The sequence below is a fragment of the Bombyx mori genome, chromosome 10 (assembly GCF_030269925.1).
Source record: "Bombyx mori chromosome 10, ASM3026992v2".
Classification (NCBI taxonomy): Eukaryota; Metazoa; Arthropoda; class Insecta; order Lepidoptera; family Bombycidae; genus Bombyx; species Bombyx mori.
In genome coordinates this window covers 15772462-15790371 of record NC_085116.1, presented here as the reverse complement: position 1 = coordinate 15790371, position 17910 = coordinate 15772462, and the positions used below count along the sequence as shown (strand labels likewise).

General features: G+C 41.4%; 2 protein-coding genes across 2 annotated transcripts; both read left to right on the top strand.

Moving 5' to 3' along the window:
- The first annotated feature begins 2184 nt into the window (after positions 1–2184).
- On the top strand, positions 2185–5082 carry LOC101738777 (esterase FE4). Its single transcript, XM_038013555.2, has 3 exons — positions 2185–2402; positions 3087–4330; positions 4768–5082. Exons 1-3 carry the CDS (start codon positions 2226–2228, stop codon positions 4946–4948), a joined length of 1602 nt encoding a protein of 533 aa, XP_037869483.1. The 5' UTR covers positions 2185–2225; the 3' UTR covers positions 4949–5082.
- A 9717-nt stretch (positions 5083–14799) lies between these two features.
- LOC101736345 (esterase FE4) lies at positions 14800–17692 on the top strand. The gene is made up of 3 exons (XM_038013533.2): positions 14800–15016; positions 15697–16940; positions 17378–17692. Exons 1-3 carry the CDS (start codon positions 14840–14842, stop codon positions 17556–17558), a joined length of 1602 nt encoding a protein of 533 aa, XP_037869461.1. The 5' UTR covers positions 14800–14839; the 3' UTR covers positions 17559–17692.
- The last annotated feature ends 218 nt before the right edge of the window (positions 17693–17910 follow it).

Genomic DNA, 17910 nt, shown 5'->3' with positions numbered 1-17910 from the left:
CAGTAATGCGTTTCGGTTTGAAGGGTGGGGCAGCCGTCGTTACTATACTTGAGACCTTAGAACTTTTATCTCAAGGTGGGTGGCGCATTTACGTTGTGGATGTCTATTGGCTCCAGTAACCACTTAACACCAGGTGGGCTGTGAGCTCGTCCACCCATCTAAGCAATAAAAAATAAATAAATAAAAAGGCTATTTCAGCTTCATCCTGACGTGTAGGTAAGCTCACGGGGCTCAAACCGAAAGTGTTGCTAACACTGGCCCTAGAAAGAGTAGTTAGTGCTTCGCAGAATCTACCACCGGATCGGAAACGCGACCCGCTGAGAAGATCTATGGGTTAATTTACTCGTCGAATCCTTTGTCGCAATTGACGGGCTCGGCGATGACGGTGACCGGTGCTTGAGGTACCTAAAAGCACCGTTAATGGATCGGGAGGATCCGTAATGATAAAAATTGACGTTAGTTAGACAGTATTTTGATGTCGACTAATAACATCTAACTTAACTAATAACATTAAAGACCACGAAAACTGTAACGATTTCAATATTTTTGAAATAAACCTAAACGTGACTAAGCCGTAAATTTTTCTTTAACTATGTCTACGACCCGCAAAATCTTCACTTCGAAAACACGGTGCGACACGATAACCCTCTCATCGTGGCCGCCGGAAACTAAATACCCGATTCTGTGGACCTAACGGTAAACAGTCGCCGTCACCCAAAACACGTCATTTCGGATCCTATCGATCATTTAGGCATTCCAAGCACCGGTCACCATTCTCGTCGGACCCTCTCAGTGGGTCGTGTTTTCGATCAAGTTGTAAATTCTGCGAACCATTGCTCTTGCTAGGGCTAGTGTTAGCAAATTCGCCAGGCTGAGCCCCGAGAGCTGCCTACACGTTCGGTGACGCTGGTATATGGATATGTGGTTTGTTATTTACTCTCCTATTAGCGGGAAATTTGCACTCAAATATAAATAAGTCAAACACACTATTTTATAAACACGAATGTTTTGGTAGTGTACCTACAGTATTATAATGTTAACAGGAAACGGAGAAAACCAAGCTACGCACTATGTGATACTAATTATATTATAGGTATTATGAAGATATTATTTTTATATTACACTTTAAATCGGTGCGCGAATCTTGTCGATTGACATATAGTGACGTCTGCGTATTTGGGAATTCCGATTGCTCCCGAAGACGCCCTAGTGCGACTTGATTTGTAATTGTTGCACGCTACTGATATGGTACGGCTGGTTGCGAGGTGAAAGTCCCAGAGGCGTTTGCATAATAGCCGTTCGTATAATTTGCCTAACAATGGGAGGAGGTTGTTGGGGCGGTAGCTCGCGGGTTCGTTTTTAGTTTTTCCAGGTTTGTGTATGCAGATAACGTCCGGTGCTTTCCACACCGGGGGAAAGATGCAGTTCGTCATAGTGACATATAAATTGGAGACCAGCATGATTATTAGTTGAGCAGATAACATTTCTACGAGTAAAACCAGGTTCTGGTTAAGACGATAATAGTTACTTGTCACCATCGGAATGTTCTTTAAAACGCTATTGACACTGTACTGTCAAAATGTAGGCAGCGGCTTGGCTCTGCCCCTGGCATTGCTGAAGTCCATGGGCGACGGTAACCACTCACCATCAGGTGGGCCGTATGCTCGTCTGCCTACAAGGGCAACAAAAAAAAATGTAAAAATAATAATATTTAGATTATAGTATTATGCAATTACTAAAAAAGTCATGACGGAACGTTACTCGCTGCATCGGTAGCATCAGGAACGAGTGGAGGGATAGACTCTGGCAACCCGGAGACTCTCTAGCCCAGGGGCTCCCAAACTTTGGGGCCTGCAGCGCTTCTCTAGCCTGTGACCGAGCGATAAACGAAACGGTAAGGATTGATCGATTAACGATTATCACATTTAAAGGACTCACACATCTGACCATAACATGTATTGTTTTCACGATTCATGATGTTTTTGGACAATATTCACTAATTTCAATTAATGACATTCGAATTCTTATCGATAAGAGATCTAATTATGCAGAAAGAATATAGAATATCAGAGATCCTATCGATAAGAGACGATTACGGGTGCGTGACAATGCATATCAGATTTATTTTATTTAACAGGGATTGTCGCTCCGTTATCATTTTGAGCTACAGGTCCTAACTATATAAATATCTGACAGCGTCCAAACAGCACATTCCCAGTGCAAGTATGCTGCGATTGGTTGCTCTGTTAGGCTTGTTGTCGGCGGTGGCTGCCCGGTTGAGGGTAGACCCCCTTGTTGATACTCAGCGGGGACTCATCAGGGGACTGAGGTCCGAAAATGGAAAGTTCGCGAAGTTTTTGGGCATACCGTACGCACTAGTTGATGAGAACAATCCTTTCGGGGTGAGAACGAATATTTTTTTTCCTACCTATTCTAGTAGCCTTGAGGGGTTATGCTAGATTCACAGAATGAGTAGTTAGGTGAGCTGACGGGGCTCTAACCTGACGACGTTGCTAACATTAGCCCTAGCAAGAGCAGTGTTTCGTAGAAGCTACCACCGGATCGGAAGCGCGACCCACTGAGAAGATCCGCTGAGAAACCCAGAGGGTTGTGTCTGTGGGTTAGTTTACTCGCCGAGCCCTTCGTCGCAAGCGACGGGTTCGGCAAAGATGACGACCGGTGCTTGAGGTACCCAAAAGCACCGTTAGTGGATCAGCAGGATCCGAAATGACGCTTGAGTACAAATGAGTGTATTTTGAAGTATCGGGGTCTAAGATACTTATTTTTACCAAAACACGAATCAGTCAAATAATATTTACATGGATGCGATAGATGTTATAAAGTACAAAATTCAATGAATATGTTTGGGTTCATATTGTAACTTTATTCGGCGTTTATACTATTATTTTTTAAAAACGAAAGCCAAAATTTTACGCTTCTCTCCAGAGGTTCTAAAGTGTTAAGTTTGTTTACAAGCATTCAGGAGAAGAATTCTAAACCTATTAATTAAAATAAACAATCTAACATTACAATACTCGTAATAATTGTAATATACTATCGAAATCAAAGAACATGTTATTTTTCAGCCATCAGTACCACACCCTGGTTTCGAAGAGACATTCGAAGCATACGATGATTCCGTAGTTTGTCCTCAAGTTACTAAGGGCGTCGGAGTTGGTAGTCTTCAGTGTTTGAACCTGAACGTTTATGTCCCAAACACAGCTACATCGCGCAACAAGCGCCCCGTGATGATTTGGATCCACGGAGGAGGCTTCGCCACCGGCAGTGGGACAGGCAGGGACTTCTCCTACGACGACCTGGTCCGACATGACGTCATCGTCGTATCGGTCAACTACCGACTCGGACCCTACGGGTTCTTATGCTTGGACAGTCCTGATATTCCCGGGAACCAGGGTTTGAAGGATCAAGCTCTTGCTCTCAGATGGATTAAGGAAAATATCGAAGCGTTCGGCGGAGATGTCTCTAAAATAACCTTGTTCGGAGAGAGTGCTGGTGGCATCGCTGTCGAGCTACACCTACTGACCGACCAGGATAAACTGTTCAATCAGGTGATCATCCAGAGTGGATCTGTTTTCTTTGCTGGGGGTATTAGGAAACCTAGCAACCGTGTTCCAATAGAAATAGCAAGCCAGCTGGGATTCGAAACTGACAACTTCGTAGAGGCGGTAAAGTTTCTGGCCGGTCAAGACCCCCACCTGGTGGTCGCAGCGAGCACTTCTCAAAGCTCTGCCATAAGAGGCGGTACTCTTAGACCTTGCCGAGAGAACAAATACGACGGAGTTGGCAATTTTCTTTCGGATTTTCCTGAAAATTTAAGGGCTAGAAACATTCCTGCTATTTATGGAGTAACCAATAAAGAATTTCTAACATTACATGCTTATGTGACCCCAGAAGATTACGAGGTGACAGGAATTCGAACTTTTCTGGAACGGGCTTTCAACTTGACCGATAGCGAGATGGAAGACCACGTGAGACATTTCTACATCGGAGACGAGACGCTGACCGAGAAGCAGTTCGATGAGTTTATAGATTTTGCATCGGACTATTACTTTAACTACGGCGTCCAGCGGTCTATTAAGAAGTCATTGGCAGACGGTAACAAGGAGGTATATTACTACGTGTTCTCGTACGACGGAGGCAGGAATGCCATGAAGCAGTACCTCGGCATAACGGCGGAGGGCGCTGCGCACGCGGACGAGCTCGGCTACCTGCTGGCCGTGGATTTGGTCCCGGGACAACACATCGCCGAGGAGGACCAACTGATCATCGACAGGATCACTACTCTTTGGGCAAATTTTGCTAAATACAGGTATGTTCAGCTTACACGTAAATATATACCAATAAACAATTTGAGTAATCGAACTCCAATTGCAAACCGATTTCCTTAAAGTTTCTTTTGTTTTATTACTTATATGGTTAGACTGGCTCATGACCCACCTTATGTTAAGTGGTTACAGGAACCCATAAACATATACAACGTAAATTTCGTCACCCATCTACAACGGCTGCTCCACCCTTAAAACAGAAACGCATAACTGTTTCACGGTAGAACTGGGCAGGGTGCTGGTACCTACCCGCGCAGACATTACACGATGTTATTCCTTCACCGTGGAAGTCATTCGTGAGCATATGTTTAGTACGTATTGCATTAGAAAAATTGCAGCGGGCTTCCTTTAGGCCACAACGACTTCAACGTTACAGAGATCAATGTGTATAGATGTCGTTTGATGCCTTTCCATGTTCCAGCAACCCCACCCCTGAGCCGACGGACCTGCTGCCGGTCGTGTGGACGACAGTAGAAGGTAACAAGCGGCCGTATCTGGACATCGACACCGACCTGCAGCTCAGAAGCAGGCCCTTCCACCACCGGATGGCCTTCTGGGATCTCTTCTATAAGCTCTATGGAGAATTGGAACGCAGGAACTAGCAGCCGAAATAAAAAATGAACCAGTACGAGATACAGTTCATATGAAGGTTTATATACAGGTTAAACAAGAATATAAACTGACCAGGATGCTTATATACATAAATATAAAATCAACATAAATTGAATCTTATGCATTTTAGATGTGTTTCATTTATTATAGTTTCTCTCTGCAGATATGGCATTTTAGAATGAATCCCACACGACCACGATGTCAATCTGAATTTAAAAAACTAGAGTAACATGCATGTGTCAACATAATGAGGGTCTTTCCGGTGTCGCCATGGAAACCCCCCACAAAAAAGGCACTTCTAGTGAGTGCTGATAGCTGTCAACAGTACGGGCACTCATTCCGCAGCTGTCAGTCGTGCTTCTGATGTCTCAAGTTTGGGCGATCACGCCACGGCCCTCTGTGCTCGTGACCGGAAAACCGCCATCGAACCGCTTAGTTTAGAACTACCGAGGTTGCCCCCAAATTGAAACGCCGCGTTGCTCGACAACACCGCCTTCACGCTCCCGGCCCTGAAGCTTCAGCACACTCTGTGCTAAGTCTGCCTTTGTGCCGGCAGCATGCCCAGCGTTACGGCTTGGGCTAAGCCGTTGCCATACACGAATAACGCTGCGACACCCCTGTAACTCGCCCCTCCTCCGCGATTCGTCCTTCCCCCGCCACTTGTCGTCCGATTGCGTCCGACAATCTCGCACTAGCGATCGACATTTTCCAGTCGATCAACTTTGAGCGAGTTAGCGCTTCGAGCGATTCCAACCGCACCGCCTCCCCTGCACAACGCTGACGTATACGCGTCATCAAATACGCACGTCCTCCACTCTCTACGCCGGTAATCAGTGGCGTACATAGATAGAATAAAACTCCTATCCGTAACGATAGGATTTTTTAACGCTTACGGTCTCGCAAATCAACGTGATCAGGATTGTGATTTTTAGTGTGACCATCGTATTGAGATTTTCTTAGTACAGGTGACCCTCCTTAAACCCACGCGTCGCGACCCTAAAATTGCAAACCATACATGGTTAAGAATGACAGACTTACCGCTCGCGGTGATGGTACCCTCTGCGCTCGCTCACATCGAAGCATCAGTGTGCCGAATCTCACTGACGGGATACTCGCCGATCGTCATTGCGTCCGCTCATAAGATCGTTCGATAAGATCGTTCGATAAGATCGTTATAAACAGTGACATCGAGGCGCTCGGCATGGATGCTCTGTCATTCTGGCGGGTGACCTGAATTGTAAGCACATCAGGTGGAACTCGCATACCACAATCCCGAACGGTAGACGTCTCGATCTCAACTTTGATATCGTCGTTCCGCTAACCTCGATTCACTGCCCGGGTACTATTTTTCTAATGAAATACGTACTTAACAAATGTTCACGATTGACTTTCACTGTGAAGGAATAACATCGTGTAATAAAAATCAAAGCCGCAAAAATTAAAATTTTGTAAGTGGTAGGACCTCTTGCGAGTCCGCACGGGGAGGCACCACCACCCTGCCTATTTCTGCCGTAAAGTAGTAATGCGTTTCGGTTTGAAGGGTGGAGCAGCCGTTGTAGATGTCTCTGGGCTCCAGTAACCACTTAAAACCAGGTGGGCTGTGAGATCGTCCATCCATCTAGGCAATATAAAAAAAACGATGAAGTAGTTTCAGAGTTAGACTCAGACCACCGTCCCGTCGTTATGAAACTTGGTCGCGCTCCTGATTGACGTTCTCGTAACGGGAACGCGTCACGAGAACTGTGGTGGATTGGCACACGCGAGGCATTAGCCTGGCAGAATGTGATCCACCATCGCTCCCGCTTAGCCCAGAATCTACCCCGTCCCCTCAGGATAGCGTTGAAGCCATAGACATCGATGGAAGTCAAAGACCTGATCAAAAATCTACGTCCTCATAAGGCTCTCGGTTCTGATAGTATATGTATCTAATCGTGCTATCAAATTTCTACCTGCCCAACTCATCCTGATGATGGCATTTATTTTCAATGCCTATGACGAATTGCATCTTTCCTGCGGTGTGTAAAGAAGCGGACGTTATCGGTATATATAAACCCCATAAACCGAAAATTCTTCCGACTAGTCAACCCGATCAACCTCCTAAAACCTCTAGAAAAACTGTACGAGCGTCTACTCTACAATCGCCCCAGAGACTTCGTCTCCTCCAAGGGAACGATTTGGATTCCACACGAATCACTCATGCGTACAACAGGTGCATCGCTTCACGGAGCACCTTCTCGTTGAGCTTAACTGACGTAAACCGATTAATACGGGAGCCCTCTTCTTCAACGTCGCAAAAGCGTTCGAAAAATTTGGCAAAACGGTTTGGTATTCAAACTATTTAACGTGGGCGCGCCGGACAGTCTCACCGTGATCAACATATGAGACTTCTTGTCGAACAGTTTTTTCAGATACCGAGTCGAGGAAACCCGCTCCTCCCCGCGACTTCTCACGGGCGGGGACCAGCAAGGCTTCGTCCTCTCTCCGTTCCTATTTAGTTTATTTATCAACGTCATTCCTCAGTGGCCGCAGATCCAGTTAACCTTATTCGCCGACGACACGACCGTTTATTATTCGAGTAGAAACAAGTCCCTAATTGCTAGTAAACTTCAAAGCGCAGCTGTAGCACTCGGACAGTGGTTCCGGAAATGGCGCATCGATATTAACTCGGCGAAAACCACAGCGGTGCTCTTTCAAAGGGGGAATTCAACCCCTATTTCCTCCCGCATTAGGGGTAGAAATATCACACCCCAGATCGCCTTCTTCGGCCAACCCATCCTTTAGGCCAGGAAGGTCAAGTACCTGGGAGTCATCCTGGATACATCTACGACATTCCACCCACAGATAGTCTCTGCGTGATCGCGTCGCGTTTATTCTCTGCAGACTTTATTATTCCATGATTTGCTAGCGGAGTAAAATGTTGCCGCCGCTGACTACTCCCCAACTCCTGCTCATGCAGGAGCCAGTTACCGTCGACGCCTCGGAGATATGGGCGCAAACGCCACTGTTGGCAATAATTAACATAATAATATATAGTTTAGTTTATTCTATGTTAATATTTATTTATTATTAGCAACAAAACTGTTATTCTACCATATTTAATAATTAGCAGACACTGTTTTGATGTGAAAATGTTCAGAATATGTTTAATGTTTATATTATTGTTTAAAAACACAAATGACTGTATAAATGAATCATGACTGAATCATTAAATATGAATAAAGCATAAATATTCATAATGATTTATATTATAATTAACAGTACTAATAATTTAATTAAGTATTGTAATTGTTATGCAATTATGTTGTTGGCGCCATCTATTATTAGGCTGGATAATAACAATGTTAGTTAATATAACTTAAAAGTAATTCATGTAAAATAAATTAAATGTCAGTCATGTAAAAATCACTAAAATATGTATTGTGAATATTAAGCTATATTTTGTGAATTGTTTCGCAGTAATTACATTTGTTTGTGTAAAAGAAGTTGTAGTTGCTATAAACATCAATCACAAAATGGCTAATTGTGTAAGAACCACTGAATAACTCAGGCGTGGCTTTTTGTTGTAAACAAGTAATGTTAAAGTTTTATAGAATTGTATTGTATTTTAATTGTAAAAGACCTTATTGTGTGTAAACCCTGGCGTAACGCCGACAGATACGTCCTTACGAATCAATGAAATCCATTAACCTCAGCACTAGACGCCTTCAGTTCTAACACTAAGAGGTCGAACTCGGCAAAGAGTTCGACGTGCAACCTAACGCATAGATCAGTCCGCTGAGTTTCTCGCCAGATCTTCTCAGCGGGTTGGCGACCCGATCGATAGTAGATTCATTCGCGAAGCAGCTGCTCTTGAGTTGTTAGGTCTCTTTTGGAGGCGCGCGGGCAGCTGTTATCAAATCCCTCCTCACCTCCGTTCCGTGACAGAGATGAAAATCATGGATCCATTCCAAGCATAGACCTATATAGTAGGGACACGACATATTGTTCTATACGTACAATTGCTTATATAAATATCACCCATTTTGAAGGCACATACATAAACATATATCTATCTCGTTCTTACTCAGCACTTTAACTCGCAGGAAAACAATATAACAGTATTTCAGTGCGTACATAAAATGAAACATGAATATACGTAAATATCTCCGTCTCCGTCTAATGAGGCCGAAAATCCGCCATTTTTAGCGCGCCAAATGTCATTGTCACGTCAGTTCGGCCGTCTGTTTTGGGTTGTACATTATTTATTGACTATGATATCGATTTAATATGATTGATTATATAAAATTTCATAATTTATCATGCTTAAAACATACAAAAATAATAAGTAAAACGTATTTTATAGGATCTCAAGAAAGTTGATGTCCTAAAACTATTATCTATATGTATTTAAATTCATTATGGAGCCCTCATCCGAAAAATCCATTTTTCGGTCGGAATCTATTGATCATGACACTAATCATAAATACCACTTTAAAATATGTCATCAAAACATATTTAGACATTCTGTTTAGATATTTCGGGAAAAAGACTACCGACAAAATCTCTTCGGAACTATTTAAATAAAATAGTTTTATTCCGCAGTGAGTAAAACACTATTGTAAATTTGTTAAATATTTAATAATTAAGTGATTTTAGAGAGGAAGTCACAAGGAATGACGTTTGTAATTAATGAATAAATGTTCTGTAAGTGTTTTTTTTTTCACGCGGTCCCTTGATAAGTTTAAAATTTGAATCACTCTCAAGCGAAAGTGATTCAAATGGTGCGGCGCACCTTCCTTGGGGTGCGCTGCGGTAGTATGTTACGGACTTTAGAGTCAGCAAAACAATTAAAATAGATTGTAATAGTCTAAGAAAAACACGTACTCAAAATACGATAACATTTAGCATGCTAGAAATGGGCTGATGGCTTTGAACTACGCCATATCTTTATGTTTTGCGACAAACGACAACTTTATAAAATCAGTGTAGCAACTTTTAAAAATCATCATATCGTTTACTTGGCAAATTCGAAGGACGAACTTGTCTTAGATTTCACCCATCTAAATCATATCATATTTGCACATAACAATATACCTACTTGCTTCCCATTAAAGTATAAATTCTACAAATAAATAATACTCAACAATATTTAAAATAAAATGAGCCAAGAACGTTTATCGATAAAACCTGATAACATTGAAATCATTTGTACAGCACTAAAGCCGCCATGTTTTGTGGCCAGATGACGTCACAGTGGCACGAAATTTTGGTTGACGTTTCATTTCCATAGGTTTCCTACTTCATTGATTCCAAGCCATGTTCGTATCTTAACTTTATACGGTAGTTCAATTTAATTTTAGTGTACATAATATAATAGTTTAGAAATGTTACCTTTAAGACCTAATAATAATTGTTTTAAGAAATAGGTTGTTTACTTCATAATAAAGTAAAAGCAAATGCTTATTTCACATTTATTTGAACCAATATTGATACAATGTTACATTCTACATCTAGATCAGGGGCTCCCAAACTTAATTTGTCTACTGCCCACTTTGAGAGTAAATTATTTTTTAGCGCCCCCATTTTTTCACTTACTTAAAAACCACTATATCTTCAAATTAAATTAATTATTGCAAGCAAGCAATGATTATTGAAAAGCAACTCTATAGTATTCAGAGAGAGTATTTTTTATTCAAAATAAAATAAACATAATCGATTCTAATATAAAAACTAATGTGAAGGATGAATCTGATGCTGTTTAATAAGTTTGTTCATATCAAGGTTCCAATTTACTCAAGAACAGCCACAAGTCGCCACGTTGCATGCAAACGATTTCCCTTTTTAGTAAGCACCGTTGCCACGGCACTAAATCCACCTTCACACAAATATGACGATGGGAATGCTGTCAAGAAACGTTGAACGATTGACAGGAATCCAGGATACGATTGCGGGATCGGATTTTGTAGCCAACATTCTTGATAGCCATTTTTGAACTTTATTTTTATTTCCTCGTTCGTTGTCAATTCTGTTAGTTCTTCTTCCAGCTGAGGTGATATTGCTGTGTTGACATTTGAAAGTATTAATAGTAAGTAATCTGTTCTAACCAAATGCCTGATATCTATCGGAACTTGGATAGAAGAACATGGTTTGGAAATCTCAGCCCACAAAAGCTCTGTAGCTATATTCTCAAGGAAAAAAAATATCCCCCCTGTCACAGTAAAATACAGAGATGAGTTTATTCCTATCTGTAATACTGTTAGGTTCCTCGGTTTAACTCTAGACTCGCATCTTAAATGGACAGCTCATGTCGATACGGTAGTTGACAAATGTGAAAAGAATATAAACTTATTGAGGACTCTCTCGGGAACTTGGTGGGGGGCCCACCCATACTCTCAGAAACTACTATATAACGCTTTAATACGCAGTATATTAGACTTAGGCTCAATTATGTTAGAAACATGCGATAAAAAAACTTTATCACGTTTGGATAAAATACAAGTAAAAGCCCTGCGGGTTGTTTTGGGGGCCATGAAATCGTCTCCCAATCGTGCATTGCAGGTCGAAAGTGTTGATCCACCTTTACATTTAAGACGACAATACCTAGCAGATCGCTTCTTATTCAAAGTATCCCACATAAAGTCTAACCTCGTACTTACTAAACTCATTTCACTCAAAACCTACATGCACTCAAAATATTGGAGAAATAAAAATTGGCCCTGCCTTCTTAGAAGCTTAGAAAAAATAACATGCCTCTCAGCACCAGCTGTACAATCTGATGTGCTACCAATTTATGAGACAGCGTTCAATGCTCCCTAAAATTGTAAAAGATATTGGCCTAAATGAAACCTTTGATATTAACTCTAATTTCTTAAATACTGTTACTGAGAAATGGCCTGGCTGGTATACATTTTTTACTGATGCATCAAAATTGAATTCGAATAGCAATGTGGGCGCTGCTTTTCTTAATGCAACCACAAAAGTTTGGAGTTTACATAAATTACCTGTCGAGGCAAGTGTTTTTAGTGGAGAATGTATAGCTATTCTAAGCTGCATTACTCATATTATGGAAAAATATATCAACCCTTCAGTAATTTTCACAGACTCTCTAAGTGCCTTACAGGCCATTTCCGGTCACCCTTTTAAAACTTGCATCCATAACCATATTATTTGTAAAATAAAGGAATGCCTTCTTAGGTGCCATAACAGTAATATCATTGTTGAACTAGCATGGGTTCCTGCTCATGTCGGCATTAAAGGAAATGAGTATGCAGATGATTTGGCAAAAAAGGCTACATTGCACGGTGATAACATTTTTTTTTATAATACAATGACTGATATATTAAGTATTGCTAAGAAAACTTTATTCCGTGACTGGAGCATAGAATGGGAATCTTTTAAGTATAAGTATTCTATAATCCAACCAACAATACCCCATTCCCCATGGTTTTTTAAGTACAGAAATCTTAACAAAAGTACCACTAGCATTCTTATCAGAATGCGACTGGGTCACGTTTGCTCTCCTGTCCAGCTGTTCAAATTCAAAGTAAGAAATACAGCAATATGCGACTGTGGATCCGAGGAAGGTACTGTGGATCATATATTCTTCAACTGCATTCTTAACAATAATTGTGATTCCCTATATACTTTATTAAAAAACATAATCCCCTTCCCCATCAACATGAACTTCCTATTAACTTTCCCCAGTAAAAAGGTAGTCTACTCGCTTGCATCTTTCATAGACACTAATAATATAAAATTGTAGTTCCTACTAACCGTTAAATACAAAAATTGTAAAACTAAATAGGTAACTCTATTTTCAGTTCATGCCTGTAAATGTTATGTAAATGTCCTAGCATAATTATGTTGATACCTCCACTACCCGACGTTGGCAAAATTGTACTTTAATCTAAGTAACAAAAGCCAGAAAGAAAGGAAAAAAAAAAAAAAATTGTAAGTAAGTAATGTAAGCTATGTCATGTTTTGATGTAATGAGCTTGTTGCGCAATTCTGTATCTTTAGTTTCCAAGAACTCTATCACAGAGCAGACAGGTTGTAAAATCGAGTCAGGCAATTAGTTGCCTCTTGATAGCCAAATCTTCGTCATTAGTAACACAAAACTGATGATAATAATCTATCATTCAAAGAGCTGTTACGGATTTTATTGACTGCTTTGATGACATATTGCACTGATTGAAATAGTCGTTCACTTAAATTTCTGGCAACCAAATGTTGTCTATGAATAACGTGATGTACAGGAAGGCCATCAGGAATTTTATTCTTAGCAACTGATATAATCTTTTTCGACGGAATCTCTTTCTCATCACAATACTTTTCCAATGTATTTGAATATGGTTTCAACTTTTGTATCGGTCTCTAAATTTCCAGCAAACAATTGTTCTTCACATATTTTCTCATCTTTTATAAACCTCACGTAAGACAGCTACAATGCTTCATTAGTTGGTAAAGTGGACTCAACCAACTGAATTGAGAATTGACTAGTCCTCAGATGATTGCACAATGATTCTTCAATGTTTTCAGCAATTTCATCAATTCTTATTTTCAATTCAATTTCAATTTTTAATTTATTTATTAAATAAAACAGGATAGATATGTGAATTACGGGGAGAGGAATATCGAACCGAGTTAGTTTGAGCAATATCTTAACTAATATTAGTTGATGTTCACAAGTTGTAGTCGAGAGTTGAAAGCTCAGTCGGTGTCCAAGAGTCCCCTCCTAGATGAAATTACGAATCGCCTCCCAAGCCTCTACACAAGGCCCCCATTTTTTTCTGGGTCTCTTACCGCCCCTTTTAGGCCTGCAGCGCCCACAAGGGGGCGTTATCGCCCACTTTGGGAAAGGCTGGTCTACAGCAATGGTCTTTAGCATAGATGTCAGACATGAGCGTTATCCCTAATATCCCGGCTGACGAATAAAAACCACGTAAAATATATCACGTTGCATTAGTATTAAACTTACATTGTTCAGAGTAGCCAGTGCATGCATGCATGCCTCATACTCTTCGTCTTCTGATGAGAGGTTCTTCAGCACCGCATCCATCAACAACGGGAGTCTCGTCACTCGCTGCATCGGTAGCACCAGGAACGAGTGGAGGGATAGACTCTGGCAAGCCGGGTGACTCTCTAGCCTGTGACCGAGTGATAAATATAGCTTTCTCTCGATCTGCGCACATGTGAGTACTAGGGTGGTAATGTATGGCGCGGCGGGTTTGCATTCACAGAGACGATAAGTATAAATCGATTAACGATGATCACATTTGAAAAGCTCACATATCTGACCATGATATGTATTGTTTTCATGATTCATGATGTTTTTGGATAGAATTTATTAATTTAAATTACATTTCAATTAATGACTTTCGAATTTTGAAGTGAAACTTCCTTATCGGCGTTGGAAAAAAATTTACCGTCACATTTTTCGGTTACGCGTCACATTTTTCCGTTACGCGCCATCTGTTTTGTATTCATGTCTATGATAATAAAATCCTTTTGTTTAAACTTTATCTAATTTAACTTTTTTGTATTCATGTCTATGATAATAAAATCCTTTTGTTTAAACTTTATCTAATTTAACTTTATTTAACCAATTTCTAGAAAGTTGCATGTAGATCATTTTTCGAAAAATAAGGCCATAAATAAGTTTCACTTCTTACGTGTGTACACTAGTACACGCACACATTTTTTTATCAATAAGAGATCTAATTATGCAGAAATAATACAGATTATTAGAGATCCTATCGATAAGAGACGATTACGGCCGAGTGACAATGCATATCAGACTAATTTGATTTAACAGAGATTGTCGCTCCGTTATCATTTTGAGCTACAGGTCCTAACTATATAAATATCTGACAGCGTCCAAACAGCACATTCCTAGTGCAAGTATGCTGCGATTGGTTGCTCTGTTAGGCTTGTTGTCGGCGGTGGCTGCCCGGTTGAAGTTAGACCCCCTTGTTGATACTCAGCGGGGACTCATCAGGGGACTGAGGTCCGAAAATGGAAAGTTCGCGAAGTTTTTGGGCATACCGTACGCACTAGTTGATGAGAACAATCCTTTCGGGGTGAGTGCGAATATATTTTTTCCTACCTATTCTAGTAGCCTTGAGGGGTTATGCTAGATTCACAGAACGAGTAGTTAGGTGAGCTGACGGGGCTCTAACCTGACGACGTTGCTAACATTAGCCCTAGCAAGAGCAGTGCTTCGTAGAAGCTACCACCGGATCGGAAGCGCGACCCACTGAGAAGATCCGCTGAGAAACTCAGAGGGTTGTGTCTGTGGGTTAATTTACTCGCCGAGCCCTTCGGCGGTTCGGCAAGGATGATGACCGGTGCTTGAGGTACCCAAAAGCACCGTTAGTGGATCAGCAGGATCCGAAATGACGCTTGAGTACAAATGAGTGTATTTTGAAGTATCGGGGTCTAAGATACTTATTTTTACCAAAACACGAATCAGTCAAATAATATTTATATGGATGCGATAGATGTTATAAAGTACAAAAATCTAATGAATATGCTTGGGTTCATTTTGTAACTTTATTCGGCATTTATATTAATTTTTTTTAAAAACGAAAGCCAAAATTTTAAAGTAAAATTTTAGCTTTGGTTCTAAAAATGTTAAGTTTGTTTACAAGCATTCAGGAGAAGAATTCTCAACCTATTAATTAAAATAAACAATCTAACATTACAATACTCGTAATAATTGTAGTATTCTATCGAAATCAAAGAACATGTTATTTTTCAGCCATCAGTACCACACCCTGGTTTCGAAGAGACATTCGAAGCATACGATGATTCCGTAGTTTGTCCTCAAGTTACTAAGGGCGTCGGAGTTGGTAGTCTTCAGTGTTTGAACCTGAACGTTTATGTCCCAAACACGGCTACATCGCGCAACAAGCGCCCCGTGATGATTTGGATCCACGGAGGAGGCTTCGCCACCGGCAGTGGGACAGGCAGGGACTTCTCCTACGACGACCTGGTCCGACATGACGTCATCGTCGTATCGGTCAACTACCGACTCGGACCCTACGGGTTCTTATGCTTGGACAGTCCTGATATTCCCGGGAACCAGGGTTTGAAGGATCAAGCTCTTGCTCTCAGATGGATTAAGGAAAATATCGAAGCGTTCGGCGGAGATGTCTCTAAAATAACCTTGTTCGGAGAGAGTGCTGGTGGCGTCGCTGTCGAGCTACACCTACTGACCGACCAGGATAAACTGTTCAATCAGGTGATCATCCAGAGTGCATCTGCTTTCTTTGCTGGGGGTATTAGGAAACCTAGCAACCGTGTTCCAATAGAAATAGCAAACCAGCTGGGATTCGAAACTGACAACTTCGTAGAGGCGGTAAAGTTTCTGGCCGGTCAAGACCCCCACCTGGTGGTCGCAGCCAGCACTTCTCAAAGCTCTGCCATAAGAGGCGGTACTCTTAGACCTTGCCGAGAGAACAAATATGACGGAGTTGGCAATTTTCTTTCGGATTTTCCTGAAAATTTAAGGGCTAGAAACATTCCTGCTATTTATGGAGTAACCAATAAAGAATTTCTAACATTACATGCTTATGTGACCCCAGAAGATTACGAGGTGACAGGAATTCGAACTTTTCTGGAACGGGCTTTCAACTTGACCGATAGCGAGATGGAAGACCACGTGAGACATTTCTACATCGGAGACGAGACGCTGACCGAGAAGCAGTTCGATGAGTTTATAGATTTTGCATCGGACTATTACTTCAACTACGCCGTCCAGCGGTCTATAAAGAAGTCATTGGCTGACGGTAACAAGGAGGTATATTACTACGTGTTCTCGTACGACGGAGGCAGGAATGCCATGAAGCAGTACCTCGGCATAACGGCGGAGGGCGCTGCGCACGCGGACGAGCTCGGCTACCTGCTGGCCGTGGATGCGGTCCCGGGACAACACATCGCCGATGAGGACCAACTGATCATCGACAGGATCACTACTCTTTGGGCTAATTTTGCTAAATACGGGTATGTTCAGCTTATACGTAAATATATACCAATAAACAATTTGAGTAATCGAACTCCAATTGCAAACCGATTTCCTTAAAGTTTCTTTTGTTTTATTACTTATATGGTTAGACTGGCTCATGACCCACCTTATGTTAAGTGGTTACAGGAACCCATAAACATATACAACGTAAATTTCGTCACCCATCTACAACGGCTGCTCCACCCTTAAAACAGAAACGCATAACTGTTTCACGGTAGAACTGGGCAGGGTGCTGGTACCTACCCGCGCAGACATTACACGATGTTATTCCTTCACCGTGGAAGTCATTCGTGAGCATATGTTTAGTACGTATTGCATTAGAAAAATTGCAGCGGGCTTCCTTTAGGCCACAACGACTTCAACGTTACAGAGATCAATGTGTATAGATGTCGTTTGATGCCTTTCCATGTTCCAGCAACCCCACTCCTGAGCCGACGGACCTGCTGCCGGTCGTGTGGACGACAGTAGAAGGTAACAAGCGGCCGTATCTGGACATCGACACCGACCTGCAGCTCAGAAGCAGGCCCTTCCACCACCGGATGGCCTTCTGGGATCTCTTCTATAAGCTCTATGGAGAATTGGAACGCAGGAACTAGCAGCCGAAATAAAAAATGAACCAGTACGAGATACAGTTTATATGAAGGTTTATATACAGGTTAAACAAGAATATAAACTGACCAGGATGCTTATATACATAAATATAAAATCAACATAAATTGAATCTTATGCATTTTAGATGTGTTTCATTTATTATAGTTTCTCTCTGCAGATATGGCATTTTAGAATGAATCCCACACGACCACGATGTCAATCTGAATTTAAAAAACTAGAGTAACATGCATGTGTCAACATAATGAGGGTCTTTCCGGTGTCGCCATGGAAACCCCCCACAAAAAAGGCACTTCTAGTGAGTGCTGATAGCTGTCAACAGTACGGGCACTCATTCCG

Bases quoted from the DNA above. Each gene is read 5' to 3' on its own strand.
- LOC101738777 (XM_038013555.2), top strand. From the start codon at position 2,226: ATGCTGCGATTGGTTGCTCTGTTAGGCTTGTTGTCGGCGGTGGCTGCC. The intron at 2,403-3,086 runs GTGAGAACGAAT...GTTATTTTTCAG, and splicing joins ATGAGAACAATCCTTTCGGG to CCATCAGTACCACACCCTGG. The intron at 4,331-4,767 runs GTATGTTCAGCT...TCCATGTTCCAG, and splicing joins GCAAATTTTGCTAAATACAG to CAACCCCACCCCTGAGCCGA.
- LOC101736345 (XM_038013533.2), top strand. From the start codon at position 14,840: ATGCTGCGATTGGTTGCTCTGTTAGGCTTGTTGTCGGCGGTGGCTGCC. The intron at 15,017-15,696 runs GTGAGTGCGAAT...GTTATTTTTCAG, and splicing joins ATGAGAACAATCCTTTCGGG to CCATCAGTACCACACCCTGG. The intron at 16,941-17,377 runs GTATGTTCAGCT...TCCATGTTCCAG, and splicing joins GCTAATTTTGCTAAATACGG to CAACCCCACTCCTGAGCCGA.